The sequence below is a fragment of the Andrographis paniculata genome, unplaced genomic scaffold, assembly GCF_009805555.1.
Source record: "Andrographis paniculata isolate CXL003 unplaced genomic scaffold, ASM980555v1 Contig78END, whole genome shotgun sequence".
Taxonomy (NCBI): domain Eukaryota; kingdom Viridiplantae; phylum Streptophyta; class Magnoliopsida; order Lamiales; family Acanthaceae; genus Andrographis; species Andrographis paniculata.
Genome location: NW_026137615.1, coordinates 3,557,268 through 3,581,057, shown reverse-complemented (window position 1 = coordinate 3,581,057; position 23,790 = coordinate 3,557,268). Strand labels below are relative to the sequence as shown.

At 35.0% G+C, this 23,790-nt stretch overlaps 4 protein-coding genes across 6 annotated transcripts; 2 read left to right on the top strand and 2 right to left on the bottom strand.

Annotated features, from left to right (window-relative positions):
* Nucleotides 1–75: 75 nt before the first annotated feature.
* On the top strand, nt 76–995 carry LOC127239961 (uncharacterized). Its single transcript, XM_051258360.1, has 2 exons — nt 76–243; nt 331–995. The coding sequence occupies exons 1-2, from the start codon at nt 141–143 to the stop codon at nt 786–788; spliced, it is 561 nt and encodes a 186-aa protein (XP_051114317.1). The 5' UTR covers nt 76–140; the 3' UTR covers nt 789–995.
* A 2,617-nt stretch (nt 996–3,612) lies between these two features.
* On the top strand, nt 3,613–10,863 carry LOC127239854 (uncharacterized). 2 transcript variants are annotated; one of them, XM_051258199.1, is made up of 12 exons: nt 3,613–5,187; nt 6,139–6,228; nt 6,310–6,543; nt 6,769–6,990; nt 7,085–7,193; nt 7,829–7,987; nt 8,815–8,891; nt 9,001–9,080; nt 9,385–9,452; nt 9,549–9,589; nt 10,117–10,192; nt 10,444–10,863. In XM_051258199.1, exons 1-12 carry the CDS (start codon nt 3,709–3,711, stop codon nt 10,446–10,448), a joined length of 2,640 nt encoding a protein of 879 aa, XP_051114156.1. In that variant the 5' UTR covers nt 3,613–3,708; the 3' UTR covers nt 10,449–10,863. The 2 variants fall into 2 exon arrangements, with proteins under 2 accessions (XP_051114156.1, XP_051114155.1); XM_051258198.1 differs by having other exon boundaries at nt 6,295–6,543.
* Nucleotides 10,864–11,439: 576 nt separating this feature from the next.
* Nucleotides 11,440–16,936, bottom strand: LOC127239753 (5-methyltetrahydropteroyltriglutamate--homocysteine methyltransferase-like). Of its 2 annotated transcripts, none has more exons than XM_051258051.1 (12): nt 16,836–16,936; nt 15,380–15,733; nt 15,189–15,276; nt 14,953–15,080; nt 14,482–14,873; nt 14,218–14,381; nt 13,939–14,019; nt 13,686–13,852; nt 13,383–13,488; nt 13,051–13,301; nt 12,124–12,325; nt 11,440–12,047 (listed from the first exon to the last, which is right to left on the bottom strand). In XM_051258051.1, the coding sequence occupies exons 2-12, from the start codon at nt 15,727–15,729 to the stop codon at nt 11,679–11,681; spliced, it is 2,298 nt and encodes a 765-aa protein (XP_051114008.1). In that variant the 5' UTR covers nt 15,730–15,733; nt 16,836–16,936; the 3' UTR covers nt 11,440–11,678. The 2 variants fall into 2 exon arrangements, with proteins under 2 accessions (XP_051114008.1, XP_051114009.1); XM_051258052.1 differs by having other exon boundaries at nt 15,380–15,736; nt 16,836–16,914.
* A 4,688-nt stretch (nt 16,937–21,624) lies between these two features.
* Nucleotides 21,625–23,470, bottom strand: LOC127239603 (protein VAPYRIN-like). The gene has a single exon (XM_051257835.1). It carries the CDS (start codon nt 23,269–23,271, stop codon nt 21,751–21,753), a length of 1,521 nt encoding a protein of 506 aa, XP_051113792.1. The 5' UTR covers nt 23,272–23,470; the 3' UTR covers nt 21,625–21,750.
* Between the last annotated feature and the right edge of the window lie 320 nt (nt 23,471–23,790).

Below are 23,790 nucleotides of genomic sequence, written 5' to 3'. Positions count from 1 at the left end.
CCAAAAGCAACCATTTCGAACATCCCAATCTGTTTCTAAACCTCAATATTCCATCTTATATATATATATATATGCAAAGTTGAATCGAAAGAGACAAATCAATACACATACAAATCAACAAAAACAAGCTCAAAGCTACCATGGAAAGAAAAGCAAATCAAGCAGGTGTGCACGAAGAATTCGAACCATTCTGTAAATGGAACCGCGGTGAAGATCGAGACATTCTCGAAATTCACCTCCAAGGTCAGTATCTATGTGTGTGTGTGTTTAATTTAATTTGCAATTCCAATGTTTCGCAATTTATTCGTACCTTGATGATTGTGGAAGCAGATTTCAAAAAGGATCATCTGAGAGTGCAGTTCAGCAACCAAGGCATCCTCAAAATCTCCGGTGAGCGTGAGATCGACGCGTCGAAGAAATCCAGATTCTACAAGGAAATTCCAGTCTCTACGAGCACCTACGACACGTCGGCAATCCAGGCGAAATTCGTCGCCGGTTGGCTCCAAATCACGCTTCCCAAGCGTGTTCATGCTCCGGAAACCCCCAAAATTGAGCAAACCCTAAAACCGGAGCCGGTCGCCCCCAAATTGGACCAGCAACCGAAGGCGGAGGCGCCGCCGCCGCCGCCTCCGCAACCGAAGCAAGAAATTGACGACTCAGGCATTGCCTGCGCTCCTCGGAGGCGGAATCGCGCGGTGACGGTGGCGGCGACGGCGGCCGCACTGGCGGTGCTCGCTGCTTACGTTGTGTATATTTATAAGTCGACCGTTGGAGAAGGAGACAATTAACTATGCTGGTGATTCTCTGGTTTGAAGAAGAGTCGCAAACGCGCTTTATATATTAATTTGGAATTGCCTCTCCAACAACACGATTTATCGTGTGATGTGTATGAAATTACTATTCTACCCTCTGGAATTTATTAAATTGTGTACATTACATATATATGTGTAATGATGAATATTCTCAATAATCGAACGCTGAATTCGAAAGTGTTTTTTATGGTTTGTATTTTAATTTGATTTTAAAATCAGTAAAATCAGGTTTTCCACCAAAACTCATTCAAACATCTAAAATATGGTGAACTTCCAAAACATGATTGTAACACAGTTATAACAATCTACTGTCAAAAACATGAATACAAAAATTCAAAGCCAAGACAAGGATTTGTTAACTCGATTCGGTTATAAATCAACCTAGATTCGGGGATACCAATCAAGAAAGAATTTAACTAATCAATTCTGATTATAGAACATAGACAAACCACGAACTCCTTCAACCCATATCTCAATAATTGTTACTTTGGAAACTCTTTCATGGGCTTAAGTTGTCACAAACTCATACCGACAATTACCATAGAGCATGACTGTTAAGAATTTGGACATTTCTCCTGATCGAAACTCTGATAACTTCTTCATCCTACGAACTTTTCGGCATGTCAAAGTGTCAAACATTCGTTTAGAACATGGAGAATAGAGGGGATAGAGTGAGAAAATCAAATTAAACTTCCTCTCTCTAAAAACAATTCTCAAAACCCTATACACAACCAAACACTCACATCGGTTTACAAAACAACCACCATGTTGTGCAATTAAAAACAAACTCATTAATTTCCTCTGCACATAAATTGAATGATGTGTTTCTACGAAAATCTGATGACAAATTGACTATCCAAAATAATTCATTTTGTTTTGTGTGTTCACCAAATCGAGAAGGGACAAAACATACCAGGGTTGTTAATCTGAGGGTCAACACTCAGCACTGCTACATTTGGTTTATGACAGTGATAACAACAAGAATGAGGTTTGACCATATACCAAAACAAATAATAAGGTATTTTTTTTATTATTATTATTTAACAACTATTCTAATTTTTTTTTTAAAAAAAATATTAAATCAAATACTTAATTTTTATTTATTATATTATATTAAAATTTAATTTTATATTTAAAATATCAAATAAATACATATTTATCATACGACATCAAATAACTAATTCAATTCAAAATTTTACTATTTAAAACCAAAATCAAAATCCCACGTATAAACACTTGTTTCTCTATCGCCAATAAATAAATATTTATATCGATCTTTAAAACTCTCAATTTTTTTTTTACAAAATTTAATTTATATTAATAATAAATAAATAAACATATTTTTTATTCAATTGTAGTAGTATAAAAATTTATCTCATTCATTCACTTATATATCTTCAAAGTTACTCTTATTTTATTCACAATCAAACTAATATGAATACAATATTCATTGTTTTATACAATTAAGCTTAGCCCTCACGTGCAAGAGATATATGCCACCATATGAAATTTGTATGTGAACGACGGTGAATGAAGGAGGGTCAGACTCGTGGCTTTAATATTACTCCCTCCGTTCGAAATATCGTGTCTGCTACACTGTAGATACAGTATTTTAAAAGGAGTATAATTACTGTATAGTTAAAAATATATTAATGAAAATAATTATCCTATCATATAAATTAAGATGAAGATTAAGATAACTAATTAGTTTAATTAAAATAAAATTAAAAAATTTAAAATGAGATTAAAATGTATAATTATTTTTTAAAAAAAGAAAGTGACATGGTATGTGGGACGGACAGAAACGGCAACGTGGACATGGTATTTAGGACGGAGGAAGTATATGAAAAGAAATTTTATAGATGGTTCAAATAGACAATCAATAATATTATTCATAATCAAAATATGGACGTACATATATAGGTATAATATAACAAATTTGATATACTCAAATCATAGTAATTTTAACATAATGAATAAAACTAAATCTAATTTAAATTTGTGGATTTTGTGTTTATGATTTCAATAGTGAAAATTGACTTTGAAATAATTATATAATGTGATATAAATAAAATTAGATTAAATATCTTAAATTTATTTTTAATTTTTAGTATAATACTATACATATTGAAAAATAAACATTTAAAAAAAATTGTAAGAATATGAAATTGAAATTCTCTATTGTATATATTTATAGTGATATACAATCTATTGAACAACTGCCATAAATATAATATATTACTTTTAAATATATTTTACAAAAATAATAAATAATAAAATCTTAAAGTAAAAACCCTCGAAGACGCATCCAATAATTAAAATGTCTAACATTTATTAAAATTTATATTCATGTCATATAAGCTAGAAGGAGCATATGTTTCTTTAAGAAGAGTAATATATTTATTTTGTTACATATAAAATGTTCAATATTTTTTATTTATTTTGTCCCTTCTTATATAATTTTTTTATTTTATTTTTAAAAAATTGCTTATACACTTTCACTGTATACTAAATTTTATTATTTATATATATTTTTATTAAATTTTAATTAAATTATTTAATTACGTTAATATTAATTAATATTAATGTTTTAATTATTTATATTATATAATAACTATTTTTAATAATATGTTTTTATTTACTTAATATGGAAGACATGAAGTAATTAATAAATGGTAACAAAATAATTTGGAAAATCTCAGACCTAATTTATTTACGGAATCAGCACTATAAAAAAGAATTGAATTCAATGCTAATCCGCGACATCTACAAATAAAAAAATAATAATAATAAATAAATATTTGCAAAAAAAAAAAAAAAAAAAAAAGGAATCCTTCTCAGTTCCGAAAACACCGGGGCGGTGGAAGAGACAATCGGCGCTGCCTGCACCGCCTCAATGCCTCCGAAATCGGCGTCCGCCGTTCCGACGGGCAGAGCTTCTCGATTAACGGCTAGGAAGCGTATTCCAAGCCACAGTTCAGTCGTCCGTGCTCGTGCTGGATCTTCTCCGTCGGCCTCCGGTGGCGGCAGTTCCGCTTCGATGGCCAAGGGCAACCGCCTTCCACTCACCGATGTTCCTGCTTCTTTTGAATGTTCAAAGGAAACTGACCGCGACGGTGCTTCTGATACGGTGGTCGGCGCCGGAGAGAGTCCACGCGCGGGGACTCCTGTTTCCGAGGCGCAGTCCGTAGGTTTGAAGAAAACCCTAGCTACTGTTTCGGAGGCGGTAAAGCTTGATACGGAGGGTGTTAAATGTGACCGTGCTGAGAAATTGGGAAATTTAATCAAGCCTGCGAACTCTGGGGGTGAATATTTGGCGTCTGATAAAATCCTTCCTGACAGAGATACAGTTGATTCTCCTTCGACTGCAAAGGCGGGAAACGGAAAGAAGAAAGTTGTGAGGAAGACTGTAAGAATTGTCAAGAAGATAATTAAAAAGCGAGTGCCGAAGAAAATTTTAGCGAGTGATTCGAAAGATCTTGGAACATCGGAGAAAGCGCAAGATGGATTGAATTTGATCGACCAAACCCTAAGTTCAAATATTGGGAATGGTGAGGGGAGAGGGACGGAGGCAAGAAATTTGGGTTGTTTAAGCCATGTTGATGTGGAAAACTGTAATAAGGTTATGGAAGAAGGAAGGATCACAGCTAAGGGAACTCAAGAACTGAAGCTCGTTGGTAGTGATGGCGAAAAGGGAAATGATCAAAGTGGAATTGATTCTGTGAATGGAGAGAGTTTGGAGTTCCAGTCTAGTGCGAATGTTTCGGACAGAATGATGGATGAAGGATGTACCAATCGACATGGGGGAGATGCTGCATGTTCAGATGTACAGGGCAGTGAAGTTGAAAACTCAATTCAAGAGGGAACTGTGAATCATACTGTTGAAACTGTTACGAGTTTGAAGGAGATGAAAGATTCTTCGCCGGAGAATCGAGCAAGTGTGTCTGTTGTGCAAACTCTGACTGTGGATATTGTTGATAAAGTCGATGGGCGGCTAATTGAGCATCAAGATGTGCGTCTAGAGGGAGAAAATAATGAGGTTTTGGCTGTGGGAGAAAATGAGAGGAAGATTGAGGAACCTGAAGATGACTGTGGTGAGATGAAGCATGATAGTGTTAAGTTTCCGGAGTTACCAATTAAGGAAATGGAGGCATCAGAAGAAAAGAAATGGCAAGAAACTGAGATATTTGTTGGTGGATTGGACGAGTATACAAATGAGGATGACATTAGGAAAGTGTTCGATGAAGTTGGGAAAATACAGGGGGTGAGGTTGGCGATGAGAGGGAATGCAGGCAAGAACAAGGGTTTTGCCTTTGTGCATTTTGTTACGGTTTCTGATGCCAAGAAGGCATTGGAAAGTTACTCTAAAGTGGAGGTAACTTTCTAGCCTATTTTCCATAAGTAAAAGTTTCCTTATATACTTCAAAGTAAATTTACGTAATTGATTGTGTGATTACATATGATGATGATGATGATGATAGTGATGATGTGTTGGTTGCTTTTTTGATTTGTTTTGTATGGCATTATCTCGAATGTCTTAAACTAGAAAAACTTAGCTTCGAGATGTTATATTGGTAATAGAAGAAGATTAAGTTTTGTGTCATGTTGAAATTGTTAGTTGATCTATCTTTTGTGACACGTGTACGCCTTCAGATATATTCGTAATCACACGTGGTTTAAGATTCAAGGAAAAAGAAAGGAGAAAGACTAGTCATAATAAATTCTAGTTTATCCAACTGATTTCTAGGCATATAGAATCAGATTAAGCACCTGCTTGCATTTAAAATTCTAATTCTGTCACTACTTTTGGACTTTGACAATAACAAACATGCTTTACATGCCTAAGAAGTCAAACAAAGAGCGGTCTTTGAACCATTGATCTCTATGAACTTTTTGAACTGTTGTTACACCAATCTGCCGGACAATTTAGTTGAGATAACTGTGTAATGTCATTAACAAAATAAAGTGGCAAGAAACTGAGATCTTTGTTGGTGGATTGGACAAGAATACAAATGAGGATGACATTTGGAAGGTGTTAAATCAATCTCACCGATTATTATTGCATTCAATATTTCTTCTTTGAACGGTATTTAAACAGTCTTGGTTTTATTTACATTTTATCATATTGAATTTTCATATCAGGTATTTACTGATAACAAGCATTACTTATGTTTTCCTTGACTCGACTACACTTCCATGATATTTTTTGTAGCTATCTCCGAGCATAGGCCATTACCTGTCATGCTACTCCTACAGAATCTTCTTTCTGTCATCACAAGACTTATTTCTATTTCTTATGCTCTTTATCTTTATTATTCAATCTTAGATTCGCGGGAAGCAGTGTAGTGTGGTACGTGTTGAGCCCAATGATACAATATTTCTTGGAAACATTGCCAAAAACTGGAAGACTAATAATGTAAGCAATATTTATTGTGCAATGATTTTGTCCTACAACTCATTTGAGTAACTGATGTAGCTTAAGATTGTTCTTTTGCAGGTTTTGAAATTTTTAAAGTCAGTGGGCATTGAGAAGATATGTAAAGTTATACTTAAGACTGATCCCAAAAAGTCTCAGAAAAATCGAGGTTTTGCCTTTGTTGAGTTTGAAACATGCAGGGATGCTCAAATTGCTCTTCATAAACTCCAAAAGAAGGATGCTTTTGGAAGAGACCCAAGGGTGACTGCTGAATGGGCACGACCCCTAGTTGACCCGAATGAGGAAGTCGACGAGGTCAGTTTTCTTGGAAATGTTACTATTAGTAATCAAATAATTTCATGGCTCCTCTTGTTTGTTTGATTTCAGTATCTATAGCTATTAACCTCTTTATACACTCTGTATTGCACCTACATTTGCGCTGTTTCCTGTCCATTTTTCGCAACAAAAAAGTGCTATTCATTTAAGTAAACTTGATACTGGTTGTACCTAATTCATAGTAGAGGTACTGTCTTCATCCAGGTGAAAACTGTTTATGCTGAATGTCTACCTTTTGCTTGGGATCAAGAAAAAGTGAAAGAATACTTCAAAAGATTTGGTGAAATCGAAAATGTTACCTCTGGGAAGGGCCTGCCTTCATCCAGGAGACAAGATTCTGCCGTCATTAGATATAAAACCCGTGACGCAGCTTTTGCTTGCATTGAGGCTATCAATAGAGAGATATTGGAGGATGGCGGCTCCAAGGTTGTGCATTTCTTTGACTTTTTGGTGGTGATTAATATCTAAAAACTAAAATTTCTTATTTAGGAATTAATCTCTATGTTAATGATAAATTTAGGTTAAGATCGCTGTCTCTCTTGCAAAATCAATTCCAAAGTGCAAGCAAACGAATACCTCTGATCTGACTAGTAAGCAACCCTTCAAAGCCAAGCCAAAGGGATCACAAAGTGAGTATTATCTATTTCTTTCATTGTTGCTTAAATATTTAATCAATCAAAACCATCGAGATTAAAACATGTGGAAGTTATACGGTAATGATTGCCATTTCAGTTGAAAGTAGTTCTTCTGTCTAGAAGTATTCAGAAAGTTACTTTATATCGTTTTTAACAGAATGCTAGGAGAAATTTTTAAAGTTATATTTTATTTTTGAATCTTTTATTTTGTACTTCTGTTTTTTACTTAATGCATGTGTCAATTCACATTTAAGTAAGTGATTTTTAAACCTTGAATTGTGAGAGAGAACTATGATTTATTAGCCCCTTTTCAATGTAGGAGCCAAATTATACAATTTTATTCTTAAATTATTTGTAATTTGTAGCTCATGCAAACTGCATTTATATTCGTAATAAACGCCTAAGTTAGATATTTTATGGTGGTTGCTGTGCAATAAAGAATCCTCTTACTGGATGTTGGATTCTATATTATTTCACTTTCGAATTTTAACTTTCTATATTATTGTAGAAAGATGAAAGGTCCTGGTTTTGTAACTTCTATACGAGTGCTTAATGCATTAGAGCATCAAGTTACATATGAATTCAAATGTGTACTTCTGATTTTTTATTTTTATTTTTTTGTTTTGTAGCCTCCAAAAGGTTTCATGAACCCCAAAAAACGGGAGACCCTGCCAGGAGTAGCCATCATAATATCAAGTTTGATAGCAGACCATCTACTACTGATGAACTCGTACAACTTCTGAGGGAACAAGCATCAAGTAACCAGGTCCTTCAATATCCCAGGACAGGTAATGGTTGGGTCTTACATATCCATGCGCCGCGTTTAGTTTGCTTACCCTTATTTTTGAGTTTCTTTAAATAAACAATGCCTTCTGTTCTATTTAAAACGACCCTCATTTCTTTATCTTCATTGCATTTTGACATGCTGTAGTTCCTTGGCGCCTTCCATGTATGCATACCTTCAAAGTGTTTAATCTCTTTATTAACCTAGTTCAAATTAAAAGATTGTAGTATTTTTGTTATCCCGAAAACATGTGCAATATGTGTTACTTTGTACCAAATGAAGTAGATAAGTGCCTGCAAGACAATGCCAAAGACGTTCAACATTGTTAGTTGCGGATTAGGGTAAAAGCATGAAGTAGACGTTGTTGTATCAATGTAATATTGATAATATTTACTTCTGCTTGCATAATTTAGTACACAATATATATATATATATATTTCCTTGGAATTTCCATCATGTACTCAATAGCATTTCTGAGTTTTTTCGCGTAAAGGATGTTTTTATGGTATAATCTTAGTTTAGTGTGATACCAAAGTCCTGATCACAACCAATATTACAATGATTCTTTAATTTCTGGTCGATTAGAGACGAGCTATCCAGTGTTCTAATACAATCTTTTGATGATTTTTATATGCAAACTTTCAATTTTTATTATTTTTTGAAAATATTTTTTACTCATACCCCGCCTTGCTAATGGATTCAGAAACCTACAACTCAGTGGAAGTTTGTTTGAAGATTGAAATCTTTTGTGTTCATTTTGTTATGCATATCTCAAATGAAACTAAGATGTGGCCTCGGTCCTTCAACCGTTCTACATTTCTTTTTGGGCAGGTCCCACTGTTCCAGATTATCATTTTCCGTTACCTGGGAGCAAGAGGCCGTACTCACTAACTACAAGTTACCAAACGGTTCGAATATTCTGCCCTTTTTATTATTATGATCATCATTCCTTTTCACTTTATAGTCTACAGTGATCAACACAAACACACAACTAGGCTCTTCTTTTGGTGTATTCAGGCACATGATCCCTTCTATTCCGAGTGTCGCCCCCCGCCACAGATGCGTATAGGAAGTTCTTATCCCATCTCAGCAATGAGGTTCTAAATCTTTAAAGCTTGCCAAACTAATTCCTATGGTGTTTTTGAGTTTATCGCCAAACTTTAGAGTGCCTTTGGTTGTGGATTTTCTTTCTAAAAAACATCAAAATCAAATCAAATACCTATGATGTATTTACTGTATTATATTAAAATTTCAGTTTTCATTCAAAATACTACATTACACATATTTATATCACCTCAAATAATTATTTCAATTCAAAATCCAAACCCCACAACCAAACATGTCCTTAATGTCGAGCATCATTCATGCATGATTATCACTAACTTGATCATCAATCTCCAGTTCCTCATCCTATGGTTACGATCAACCGCCTTTTCTGTATCATCAAGAAAGGCCTGGTTTCACATCCGGTAGGTCCATGTACACGTTTTACCTTTTTACTTAATTTTCAAGTTGTGACCTGTAGTAAGATTCTTTCTTTTTGTTTTTTCGTCCGACTCTCTCAGAATATGTTGGTGGAAGGAGATACTATCCTGATGACTTTCAGGTACAGAAGTCTCACATTTCTTTTAAGTTCTTTTGTCAATTATAGGAAACTTTTATGGAGCTTTCGCATTCCTTTGGGACCTCTAAATGTTTTTTTTTGGGATTCTATTGTGGTCCAAACGACTTATTTCAAACCATCCATTTAACCATCATAATACTCGCTCCATCCCACCTTCTGTATCCGGTTTACCTGGATGCGGGAATTTAGGTAAAGTATAGTTTGTAATTATAGATTAAAATTAAGATAACTAAATAGTATAATTAAAATTTTTTTAAAAAATTATAAATTATGAGATGTAAAATGTGATTAAAATGTATAATTATATTTCCTAAAAAGATGGAACGAATGGAGTAATAAGTTCGATTAGTTACATATTCCTAAGCATATATTGATGTTCAAGATTCTGTTGAATTTGATAAATGCATAAGTAACACTTGTCACCATTACGACTGTCTAGATTTTCCAAGCCGGGAGATATTATTTCTTTATAGTCTGTTTTGATATCCCTTTTCCATTTCTTTCTACAGGCAACGCAGCAGCTGCTGCCACCACCGCCGCCGCCACCCCCATACCATGGACACAGTGATAATACATACCGAAGATGTAAGTGAAATCTCAACATTCTCTCGCCTTTATTGGTGTGTTTATTTGGCAAAGTTTCTCAATCTTTTACCATTTGGGCTGTGTCTTTTTTCAAAAAAGAAAATAAGCACACCCTACATGATTACGAGTTTTGTGTGTTCATATTATGCCTCCCTTTACTATTCGACTTTGTTTTCGGTTAATTGCCTTGTCAATCTTTGAAATTGTCATTCATATCGTCTTCTTGGGATGGATTTGTGGTTGTTTTGCAGACTGAGGAGGCATTCTATGGAGAAGGAAAGTAGAGAGATTGACCTATAAATTATTTTGGTAGCTAGGGGGAGATATATATACATATATAATTGATCATGATTTTATTGCAAAGGGAAAACCAACAATTAGGCGGGGTGGGGGTGGGGGTGGGGGTGTGGGGTAACAAACCAACCAAGCCAAGGCTGCTTATGGATGAAAGTTTTCTGACATTGACTGACTATGGATGAATGAAGGTACAACACAAACCACATGTTTTGCTAAATGTGTAAATGGATTCGTTATTGAACTTATACAATATGCATTTTGCTACTGTTTCTTTTTGATCGCCCCTCTGGTCCTATATTTGAATTTTATTGTTTGAAAAGTTTAGAGATGGTAAAAAGTGTATATATTTATTGTTACAAAAATAGATTAAATTATTTTTGAGGTGTGTTTAAATTACGTTTTAAGTCAATATTAATAAAATTATCACTGTTTCCTTCTATTTTGAAGCTCATTTCTATGTTATTTAATTTATTGTTTTTATTTCTAAAAGTACTATGGGTGTGATTCTTTAGGGAATTTGAGAAATTTGAGTTTGATTTTTATTTCAACTTTGAAGTGGGTTTGAATTTATGTGTTTGGATTGAGCTTGAAAAATTTTGATATATATATTATTGATTGATTGTAATGAATATAAATGTGTATTCATTTGTATAATTTGATTTTAAATTTATTTTATATCTACATATATATTTATAAATTTTTATTTATTTATACTATAAAAAAAATTTCTTTACAAAATAACATATATATTATATATATTTTATTCAATTAAAATAATTATAATTTTTAAAAACTAAAAACTAAAAAAAGAATAAAATATAAATATAAATATAAATATAAATAAATAAATAAATATTTGATATATATCTTCTTGGAAAAATATACTATATCATTGTTACAATGTATATGTATATATATTAAGTATCTTCAACAGCAAAATAGACAGAACAAACAAACAAACCAACAGAGTCTAACACATAAACCACAGCACCCCCAAATCGAAGAGAGGATTTTTAGGATCACAATTGACAAAAAGCAACAAACCAAAACTCTGTATATCTAATCTAATCAAATCAAATCAAATCATCAAAACCACACACCCATAACATAACATAAAAAATATATATATATATATATTATATTGGTAACAAACAGGTCAGGTGTAGTAGTACCTTGTGATAATTTCATTTCATTTGGCGCTTCCCAGCTGCGCCCGGATTTGCTTAGCCGCCGAGACCACGTTCTCCAGCGCCGGCTTCACCTCCGTATACTTCCTCGTCTTCAGCCCGCAGTCGGGATTCACCCACAACACGTTCGACTCCAGCACCGCCAGCATCTTCCCGATCCTCTCCGCAATCTCCTCCACCGACGGGATTCTCGGCGAGTGGATATCGTACACCCCCGGCCCAATCCCCGCCCCGTACTTCACCCCCTCCCGGAACACCGACAGGAGCTTCTCGTCCGACCGCGAGTTCTCGATCGTTATCACGTCCGCGTCCATGTTGATTATCGAGTGGATTATGTCGTTGAAGTTGGAGTAGCACATGTGCGTGTGGATCTGCAGCCGTCGTCAGGAATTTAAAATTTAGCGAAACGACATGAACACGATCGAATCGAGCGGTGAAGTCGAATACCTGAGTGGTGTCTTGCACGCCACAGTTGGTGATTCGGAACGAGTGTACGGCCCAGTCTAGGTAGAATGCGTGCTCGGCTTTCCTCAGCGGCAGCCCTTCTCGCAGCGCCGCTTCGTCGATTTGGATTACGGTGATTCCCGCCTTCTCAAGATCCTCGACTTCGTCTTTTATGGCCAACGCTATTTGATAGCACGTTTCGAACCTACAATATACACCGATACCATCATAAAACATAACATCAAAATTATTGTTCAAATCAAATAAATATTATGTTATATTTTTCAGTTAAATTTTCTATTTACATAAATAAATAAATAAAAAAGCAATTCTTATATTGAATTACATTTTTTCCACTATCATTTCTCTATAATTTCATTTGTTATACCAAACATACCCTTAGTGTGTGACGGTATTTTTATAAATAGAGATAAAAGTAGAAATAAAATTAATAATTAGAAGCAGAGGTGACAAAAATAAGCCCGATCCAAAAATCGAATCCGAACCCGGCACCGAAAAAATCATGCTTGGACATAAAATGTTTTTGGGCCATGCTTGGCCCGGCCCGGTTTTTAGATTGAATAAATTTTTGAACAAATACTTTTTATAAATATATTAATAAATAAATATATGTCAAAAATAGAAAAGAAACCTAATAGTTGAGTTCTTATTTTATTACTTGTTTTATAATGTTTTAGAAAATAACTTTAAAAATAAAAAAAAATTACAACCCGGGCTGGCCTTGACCGGCACGGTTTGCCGTGCTACCGCGAACCGGGCCGGGCCTGTCCCGCCGCGGATTGGAAACGGGCCGGGCCAAAATTGCCACCCGTTATTAGACGGAGATTACATAGACTATAAATAAAAATGAGCTATTTAGGTGAGACGGAGAGGCATATATATATATATATACATATGTATAGATATTACCTCGGTTGGTCGTTTCGGACGAAAGACCAGTTGAGAATGGTGACGGGGCCGGTAAGCATCCCTTTCATGGGGCGCTTGGTCATGCTTTGAGCAGCAGTCGACCAGAAGACGGTCATGGGCTTGGGGCGGCTCACGTCCCCATAAATGATCGGCGGCTTCACACAACGAGATCCGTAAGATTGCACCCATCCGTTCGCAGTGAAGGCGAAACCGGATAGTTGTTCTCCGAAATACTCCACCATATCATTTCTCTGAAATTCCGACATCGACAAAATGTGAAATTACAATAAAATTTGCGATTTTGTAAAGCAGCATTCCGAAAACAAGCTTACCTCCGGCTCTCCGTGTACAAGAACATCAATGTCGAGATCTTCTTGAAGCTTGACGACTTTGTTGATTTCTTCCTTGATAGACTTTATGTACTCCTCCTCGGAAATCCTACGAAATAAGCATTGAGCGTTGCCTCGTCAATAAAAATATAATATTATTTTTTATATTACCGACGCGATTTCCTCTACCTTACATCAGAAATCTTCAAATCAAAACACTGAACAAACATTGTTTGGGGAATTTTTAGGATTTCTATTAATCCTAAAAATTATTTTCCCAAAAAAACCATCAAATTAAATACTCACTTATTGGCCTTGTACTCGCGGCGGACTCGTCTGAGTTCTATGGTCTGAGGGAAGGAGCCGATGGTGGTAGTCGGGAGAATGGGAAGGTTAAGCTTCTTCTGCTGAGCATCGAGTCTGGCGCTGACATTCGTAGCACGGCGATGATCGGAGCCCTTCAAAGCAGCAGCCTGGTCGACCAAAAGAAAATGACAGCCGCATTTTAACAGAAAGAAACGAAAAATTATCCAAATAACATGAAGATGAATTCACTTACCGACTTCTGTACAGCTGCATTGGTCACCCTGGGAGAGGATTTCCGAGAGGATTGAGCTGCGGCGTTGGCAGAGAAGTATGCCTGATGATTTTATCGAATTAGCCGATCAGATCTCTAAAAATATCAAGTCAAATAATTTTTCTATATATTATATTGAAAATCAATTTTACATTTAAAACAGCAGTACCTATTTACATCACATAAGACAACTATTTCAATTGAATATTTCAATATTCAAAATCCAAACACAAGTGGTATGCAAAGGATTGATGTATATACCTTATCTTTCTCACCGGCCAATGCCTTGGCAAGAGCATTTACTTCGACAACCTTTTGTGCGGCAAATGCAAGCCATGATTTGATTTCTTGGTCCAACTTAGGCTCGTTTTCCAGATCAACGGCAGTGTGGAGCAGTGAGCAGGATGTAGAGACAACAAGTTTATCTGTAGAGATATATATATATATATAGAACGAAATGAAACAATGGAAAAGAATAAAAATAAAAGATCGATATGTTTATAGGGATTAGGTCAGCTTATATACCCTTTCCTACTATGGCTTCAAGAGACTGCAGAGTTCGTAGAGAAGCGTCCAGATCACTAGCCCAGATGTTCCTCCCGTCGACAACGCCAGCAAAGAGGTATTTTCCAGAAGGAAATCCATCCTTGATCAAATCGAGCGTCTTTGTGCCGCGAACCAAATCAAAACCGTAGCCAGAAACACCGCTCAGGGAGGTAAGGATTTTGAATGCGGGTGCTGGTACATCGGCGAAATACGTCACAATCAGGACATTAAGGCCAGAAAGCGACGATTCCAGCTCAGCATAAGCCTTGGTGAACGCTTCCAACTGGTGGGATTCGAGATCCAAAACGAGGGTCGGCTCGTCAAACTGAATCCATGAAGCGCCTGCCGCCTTCAGCTCGGCGATAACTTCCCTGTCGGGATAAGCAATTGTTAAATAGAATTTGATATTCTCGACAATGATCGAAAAAACAGTGATTAAATGTTTCTTACTTGTAGATTGGAAGAATCTTGTCGAGAAGGGAAAGAAGAGGGAAAGTTTTCTCGACACCCTTGGCAGGTTTAGAGAGCAACAAATAAGTAACGGGGCCGATAAGTACTGGAACTGTATCGATGCCAAGCTGCATTGAAGAACACAAAATTAATCACGACACTTTATAAACATTGGAATTAGAAAATGCATATCGTAGAAAAGGGATAATCACAAGTACAGTTTACAGACTTCGTACCGCTTTAGCTTCTTTGAATTCATTCACTGCTTTGTGGGAAGCATACGAGAACTTCACATCAGGCCCCAATTCAGGGACAATAAAGTGGCTACATAGATCATAAAACCGATAATCGTTAAGCATATATAGTTTCATAAAGTTTAAACGACAGTAGTGCCAAAATTTTCAAAGAAAACTGCGGAAGCACTTACTAGTTTGTGTCGAACCACTTGGTCATTTCCATGGCAGGGACAGAAGCATTTCCTCTAGCCATCGAAAAGTAAGTGGAAAGACCAATCTCCCCACCTGTCCAATTGTACCTCGGTGGAACGGCACCGAGCATGGCAGTCGTATCGAGCACCTGATCATAGTGCGAGAACGTGTTGCTGGGAATGTACTTAATCCCGGCACCTGACATCTGCTTCCAAATCGATGCCCTGAGGTCAACCGATACCTTCTCCAAATCCTCGGCGCTGCTCTTTCCATCCCAGAAAGATTCGAGAGCAAACTTCAGCTCTCTTTTCGGGCCCATTCGGGGGTAACCGACAATGTGTGATGCCATGGTTCTGCTAATGCCAAAATCAATAACTTAAAACCATAAGATGAAACCATTTTCTAAACAGCTTCAAAGATCTACAAAATATGTACTAATAATGGCGAAAAGTTCATTTTCTAATCCAGCATACATTCAAGTTTTATATTTTTAATATATTTTGTCTTCATGTATTCAAAATAGCATCACATATTCACATATCCTACCAACCAAAAAGTTCATCAACTCCAATGGCTGCTCACATGCAAATCTGACATTTGTACGGATATGCAAATTTATATTAAGATTAAATTACAAGTAAGCTATGAAGCCTCCACAAGCATCTTCACCGTATTCAATTATTGAAAAACACAGCTATAAACAAGAGGAATAATTTAACTCCTATGGTCAAAACTGATCGTGCACTCAGATCCTATAGCTTTCTAGATTTAGTTAAAATTAAAATTAAGCTATGAAGTTTTCACAACCATAATCGCCATATCAAATATTGAATAACCCAAAACAGAGCTAAAATCAAGTGGAATAAATGAATAATTCAACTCTCCTGTGATCAAAACTGATTATACGACACTCAGATCCTACAACTTCACGAATAAAGCTCTCAGATCCAAGCATCAGAGCAAATTACTTGTTCAAAACTCGAAAATGCGACACAATGCAGACAGATTTAACCGATCTAAAAACATTGGGTAGCCACTTCATCTCAGATCTAATCAAACCAGAGCTCCAAATCCAGATCGAACGCCGAAAACAACCAAGTACAACTTATCCACACACTTCCAAAGCATAACCACGTTCCCCTCCGCCCAATCACGTCCGGCCACGACATTTCAGCACAATCAATACTACACATCCCGCCATCATCAATTAATGGAAACAAATCAAAACCGAAGATCTAATCACGCAGTGAGATCGCTCAATGGACTGAAAAAATTAATCAAACACTCTTACCAATTGATCTAACCCAGCGCAGCATAAAAATTAGAATAATCATAACCACTAGAACCACGAATCCATCACTCCTCGAGCAATACAACCAACAAAATAGGTCTCAAAACAATAAAAAATTCGAAGAAAACGAAGTGCGCAAAACACTGCGGGCCATAAATCCGTACCTCAAAGGCGCGATTCAACCAAATGCTCCGAGGCAGTGTACGCAGGAGGCGAGTTTGGAGTGATGACTGATGGGTTATATTTATAGAGGAAAGTCGGCGTATCTAATAATACATCAATAAGTACGCTTAGGTTTTATTTGGTAATAACTTTTTTTAAAAAAAAAAAAAAATGAATTTTGATTTTTTTTTAAAAAATGTATAAGAATAAAAAAATAAAAATGTCTAAAACCTTTTGATTTATTTTTCTATTTTTGTTGTTTCAAAACTTTTATCCTTTAATAATTATACTACTTATGTATTAAAAATATACAACATATTTTCATCCTTTCATATAAATTGCACATATTTTTCTTATAAATATTTAACTGAGAGAGTACTATTATTATTTTAGGTTTTACTATTTTTTTAAGTAAAAAAAATACAATGGATATATTTGTTTTGTAAAATAATTTAAATTAATTTTTTACATGTTAAGTATAAATACTTGTATAGTTAATATAAGAATAATGAATATTAATAATTTTTAATTTTTAAAAATATTTTTTTTTTTAAGAAAAAGAGCACACTCTATATTTTCTTTAAATATTACACTATATTATTATTTAAAACATGAATAAGGAACAATACCCTTAATTTAAATTTATTTTTTTATATGTTTATATTAGTAGAAATATGAAAAGAAAAAAATTGACATTTTTATATTTTAATTTTATGTATAAAATAATTATGAGTGAACCGACTAAATAATTAAAAAAAATTACTTTAAATTTAAAGGGATGAAGTATATTGATTTATAGTGATGTAAATTATTAATATCTCAATAAGTAAATAAATGTAAATTTAATATAAATTAAATAATACTCTATCCGTTCCATAATTATATATCTATTTGCTTTTTGTATGAAATAGTATTATATTGAAATATAGTAAGAATAAAGTTGAAATTACTAAAATGACCTTATTAGTATTATGTGATATAAAGGTAATGGTATTTGTGTAATATATTGGAAGTTGTAGGGGTATTTGTAATAATACATTTACTAAAAAAAATTGAATATTTTGTTATAGAAGAAAAAATAGATACTTTGTTATGGGACGAAATGATTACTTATGTAAGATATTTTCATTATAAATATGGACAATAGCGAATAATATTTTATATTTTCTCCGTTTCAAAACAATAGTCTAATTTTGTCATTTTTATCCATCTCAAAACAATAGTCTAATTTTCATTTTGTTAACAAATTCGTCGTTTTTTTACAAAATTATCTCCATTTTTTCGCAATAATTACATAAAACAGAGGTATTTTCACATTTTAAAAATATTTTTACATCTACTATCAATATAATTCTATTACTCCCCCCGTCCAGTTAAAAATGATACATATTTATATTTTGGGACGTCCAATTACAAAGTAATTATTTTATTAAATATCCAATTTTTTTCACAAATACCCCTACTTTACATCACATCGTTACTTTTATACAAAAAAAAAAATAAAGGCAAAAATGTCATTATATTACTTTTACCTACCCACTATAATTAAAATACTATTATTCCTTAATCTCCGCGCCAAAAGTAATTGTATATTTTTAGTTTGGACGGAGGGAGTATTATTTAATGTAAAAAATTTTTTCAACCTTCTAATCGATCTAGCGCGTGTTCTCACGCGGTCAAGGAACGCCTAGGTTAATAATACAGTGGTTATTGTTGAGGGCAATATTGTCAAAACACAAATAATCAACAAAGGGTTGGTGGCTGTTGTAGTTGGTGGCATTCCACCTGGGCCATCCACGTCACGAGCAGTGTGAAATACCCAAAATGCCATCAACTAACTAGGGTTAGTAGGATTAGGTAAATGGTCCCGCTCTTTAAATAATTAAATAAAAATTCATAACATATGCAATTGTCCCTAACCAAAAAAGAATTCCCAATGGAAAAACGTGAAAAGTTGTCTTGTTGTACATTTGAAAATTAATCTTATTATTATATTTAAATTCAATATAAAAAATGCTACACACGTTATTCATGACAATTAGTGACATCGATAAAAATTAAATAAAAAATATATACTCATGTATATTTTATTAAAAGATTTTGTGTGTTTACTCGAGGAATTTGATTTTGGATTTTATTATTTTAATTTTTTTTTTTCAAAAAAATTAAATTAAACACTTATTTTTTATTTATTATATTATATTTAAATTAAATTTTACATTCAAAATACTATATCGATACATATTTATATCACATCAAATAGTTATTTCAAGTTAAAATTTTATCATTTAAAATCAAAATTTTACAAGTAAACACACCTTAATAAAATCATATGTGTATATTATACAAATCTATATACTTTTTTTATAATACGGAAATTCACAGTCGCTATTAAAAGATGCACATTGGGTAAACGAAATTTTAACTTTATAGTCACAAGTTCACTTTATATCATAAGCCATTTTTAACGGGATTGATAATAATATTTTATTGTTCCGTAAGGGATGGACCTGGTGGTGTAGGGGTTGGATTTGTGACCATGAGGTCATGGGTATAAACCCCCGACACCTCAGGTCATCTGCCCCACGTGGTTCACCTAATGTGACTTTCCCGTCGGATCTGATTTACATATTTGACACAAGAAGATTACCTTTGACTATGGTCTATTTGTTTCGACTTTAATTTTAACCTCGTAGTTCTTATACAAATAAATAAATAATAATAATAATAAATTAAATTAAATTTCTTAAAGCAAATATCATAAAAAATAAAATAAAAAACTCTCAAAACATTACATTTAAGTATTTTTTTTTTTTTTTACGTGAAAACCTGCAGCTGCTACTCGAAAGTATGCACTGGATAAACCTCCGATCGAACTTAATTATTTATATTTTTATTGAATACAATGAAGGAGTATTATATAATATTATTGATTTAAGACATACAAGTTATTTAATTAAATATTGAATATGCATAGATAATATATTGTTTTGTTTGCATAGGTTCGATTCTGTATTTGAATTTAACAATAATTTAAATATGATGTAAATATATACATATAATCAAATATTTATTAAAAATTCTGAAATTGTGTAGTAAAAATATATAGAGAGAGAAGAATTTGTCTTGTAGCCTGGGCTTTATGAAATGGGCCTCAAGTTATATCGAATCAATCAATTTGTTTACTCATAAATTATTGACTCAATTTTTTATTTTAATTTTTAATGCAATAAGTGCGTTCTTCAAATTTGATTAAAAAAATTTGAATTTATATTAAAATAATATTTGATAAAATATTTTTTATACTTTATCAATCTAACTCTAATATTTACGTTATTCTTTAACGTGGATTAAAGAATATTAATATATTATTAGTAGTAGATAAATGTAATAGTGCAAAAATTAAATTACTTTTACTTTTAGATAAAAATATATAATAAAGTGAGAGTAAAATGATAAATAAGTGAAAAAAATATTACTAGTTAGTGGTACAATTACTAAAAAATATATATAAATTTTTGAATGTGACAAAAATAAAAATATATAAACATTAAAAGTGCAAAAAAAAAGTTTTTTTTTTTTTTTTTTTTTTTTTAAGAGAGGCAATAAAGTCCAAACAATAAAATTTTAAAAACTTATAATGAAAAAACACTTTGTTTGGCTGTGATTTTATATATATATATATATATATTTGTATTGTTTGTTTAAATACTAGTTTAATATGATATTTTATAAGATAAAAGTAAAATAATCGTATAATTTTATTTGAAAATTATGAGTAACTATTAGGAATATGGTTTGCTATTATTGTTTTTTTTTTTTTTTTTTTTTTTTTTGGTGAATTCTATTGAAACATAAAAATGAAGTAAAATAATAAATAAGTGTAAAAAAAAATAATAATAATTAATGTTAAAGTTCACAGTTATTAAAACAAAAAAATTATAAGCATTTTCGTTGATCCTAAAAATTAATCAAAACTGAACAACAACAAACTCTTATAGCACTACTAACAAAAACATAAATTTTGAATAACACAAACTTCATTTTTTGATCGGTCTGTCAATACACATACTGGCGAAGACAATAGCACAAAACATAAAGACAATAACATAAAATACAAAAATAATTGTTAATTCAATTCGACTACACAAGTTTACATTTGGGATTCCAACCAAGACAAAATTTTACTATCAAAGAAGTTGAAGCACGATGATCCATATATAGAATTGGAGTCGTAACTATCAAGAAATTACAACCCTATCTCTTTAGATTAAATTAAGATTTTTTATCTCAAAATTTTCTCACTTCCTTCACATTCTCTAACATATTTCATCAAGAAACATAATAATATTTCACATAACAAATTCAATAAAAAAATATAATATATTGCTCCACTATCTTTTCACCTCTACACTAATTTTGTTCCAATCATTTTTTTATATGCACCATTTTGGGCCACCTTTTTTATTGGATGGACGAATATAGACTTACTATATGTTGTTTGGCCCACCTACAAATATAAACAAAAATAATAATAATAAAATTCATTGCCAACACATTCGAATTGATCGAACAAAAATAAAAATACGTAAACATTGAAAGGAGGCATAACCAGTATTATACTATTTCCGTCAAAACTTATCCCCATTTCATGGACATAGATTTTAAGAAAGATGATAAATATATATATATATTATAATTAAAAAAAAGTAAAAAAAATTACTAAATAAAAAATCATTTTTTTTTTCATAACAATTAAAAAAAATAAATACAAATTTGGACAACCTAGAATTAATAATAATATAAATTTAATTCCATTTAAAAATAGTACTCCTAATCGTTCTAATTATACACTGTTTTCTAACATATAATAATAATAATAATGTTTAAAAATAAAATGATTCCATTTTCCGGCATCTAAACCACCGCCAACGGCGTCGATTGTCCAAAGCTCCGCCGCCGCAACCTCCGCCGCTCCACCTTCCTCTCCGCCGTATCGCCGCCGTCAAAACCCTCCTTCACGCCCTGCTCAAGTATCCTCACTATCCCCTTGTACTCCATCGCCTCCGCCATCCCCACCGCCGTCGCCCCCTTCGCCGTCGCCGCCGCCACGTCCGCCCCCTTCTTCACCAGCAGCTCCGCCACCTCCGCCTGCCCCGCCTCCACCGCGCAGTGCAGCGCCGTATACCCTTCCCTGTCCCGCGCGTCAACCTCAATTCCCCGATCAATCAGCGCACGCGCCGCCGCCACGCGCCCCTTGAACGCCGCCCTGTGCAGCGCCGTCCACCCATTCTGATCCCGGCCGTTGATCGACGCGCCGCCGTCCAGAACCCTCCCCAAAACCCTAACGTCCCCCCTACGCGCCGCCGCGCACAGCCTATCCCCCAATTTCAGCGCGTCGAACAGCCGCGCGTGGCCGTTCTCGGCCGCCACGTCGTACGCCGTCCGGCCGGCCTTATTTATCACATACTTATCCCCGCCTTTGCTCAGCAGCATCCTCACCATCTGCTCGTCGCCGATCCTCGCCGCCACGTGCAGCGGCGTCTCCCCGTCACGTGCGCTCTGCGCGTCGGCCTTCGCCCCGTTCCCCAACAACAACCGCACGCAATCCCTCCGCCGCCCCGCCACCGCCGCGTGCAGCGGCGCCTCCCCGTCCACCGCCGCGTCGGCGCTCCCTCCCTTCACCAATAACAACCCCAAAACCTCCGCATCTCCGCCCCTCGCCGCCATGTACACCGCCCTCGCCGGCGACGCCCCCTTCGCCAGCAAAAGCTCCACAATCAACCCCTCGCCGGCCGCCACCGCCGCCTCCAACGGACTCAATCCTGACCGTCCATTTCCCTCCACATCCGCATCAAATTCCAGCAACAACTGAACCAAATCAGCCCTCCCTTGTTCAATCGCCAAATGCAACAACCGCCGCCGTCCGCCACCGTCCGCCGCCGCGTCGGCAGATCTCCAGGCGGCGTCGCTCCGCTCCAAAACCTCCCTAACCTCCTCCATCCTCCCCGCCGTCACTAATTTCACCAAAACAACCGATCCAACAAAAAAAACCCTAATCCCCAAATCCGAATACACCTGTTTCTTCTTATTCGTAAACCACTCCGGCGGGGGCGGCGCCGCCGCCCCCGCCGCCTCATACGCCGGCGCCACCACGCTCTGCAACTCAAATTTATCGTCACAGTACGGCGCCGTCGTCGGCAACCCGCCGGAAACGTCGAGGTAAGTGATTTCAATTGTGATACTTTTTAGCGGCAAAATTATCCCCGACGGCGGCGCGACGGCGTAGCGATTCCGGTCGGCCGGGAGGAGGCGGAAGGCGACGGGCATGGTGTACATGACGTTGCGGAGGGTGACGGCGCCGGCGGCGGAGCGGTGGCCGGGCTCGACTCTGAGGGGGACGACGTTGGAGGGGTCGAGGGTGAGGAGGCGATCCATGTTCGAGGAAGTCGAGGTTGTGTGTGTGTGTGTAATGATTGGTGCATTTATTGTACGATGATTTGGGACAGGTGGCAGTGGCGCCGGCAAGAACAATGAGGCGCCACTTGGGGGTGTGAAGATCGATGAAGGAATTGTTCTATGTGATGTCCGGTTAGTGGAAAGACTGAGGGGAGTTTGTGCATTTCTGTAACGGTCATTTTCGTTGTGTTGTAATGTCTTCGTGTGGAAATTGTCAATTTTACAACCAGATCGATTCCTCGATTCTGTTTTTATTTTATTAACACTCTCAGATTGATACTTTTATTTTCAGATACTTTTTTGATTAATGTCATTTTAATTTTATTTGAAATGGAGGTACTCGTTGCTTGTGTTTTTTTTTTTTTAGTTTTAAAAATATTAAATTATATATATTATACTACAAATATATTTTATAATCAAAACATAAAATAAATTTTTATTTATATCACATCAGACAATTATTCAAATTTAATTTTTTATTATTAAAAAATTCGAAAA

What these genes read in the sequence shown, in the direction of transcription:
- LOC127239961 (XM_051258360.1), top strand. Translation starts at nt 141, where the DNA reads ATGGAAAGAAAAGCAAATCAAGCAGGTGTGCACGAAGAATTCGAACCA. An exon ending in TCTCGAAATTCACCTCCAAG is followed by an intron (nt 244 to 330) that starts GTCAGTATCTAT and finishes TTGTGGAAGCAG; the next exon opens with ATTTCAAAAAGGATCATCTG.
- LOC127239854 (XM_051258198.1), top strand. Translation starts at nt 3,709, where the DNA reads ATGCCTCCGAAATCGGCGTCCGCCGTTCCGACGGGCAGAGCTTCTCGA. An exon ending in TATCCCATCTCAGCAATGAG is followed by an intron (nt 9,081 to 9,384) that starts GTTCTAAATCTT and finishes ATCAATCTCCAG; the next exon opens with TTCCTCATCCTATGGTTACG. An exon ending in AAGGCCTGGTTTCACATCCG is followed by an intron (nt 9,453 to 9,548) that starts GTAGGTCCATGT and finishes CGACTCTCTCAG; the next exon opens with AATATGTTGGTGGAAGGAGA.
- LOC127239603 (XM_051257835.1), bottom strand. Translation starts at nt 23,271, where the DNA reads ATGGATCGCCTCCTCACCCTCGACCCCTCCAACGTCGTCCCCCTCAGA.
- LOC127239753 (XM_051258051.1), bottom strand. Translation starts at nt 15,729, where the DNA reads ATGGCATCACACATTGTCGGTTACCCCCGAATGGGCCCGAAAAGAGAG. An exon ending in TGAAGCCATAGTAGGAAAGG is followed by an intron (nt 14,382 to 14,481) that starts GTATATAAGCTG and finishes ATATCTCTACAG; the next exon opens with ATAAACTTGTTGTCTCTACA. An exon ending in ATGCAGCTGTACAGAAGTCG is followed by an intron (nt 13,853 to 13,938) that starts GTAAGTGAATTC and finishes TTGGTCGACCAG; the next exon opens with GCTGCTGCTTTGAAGGGCTC.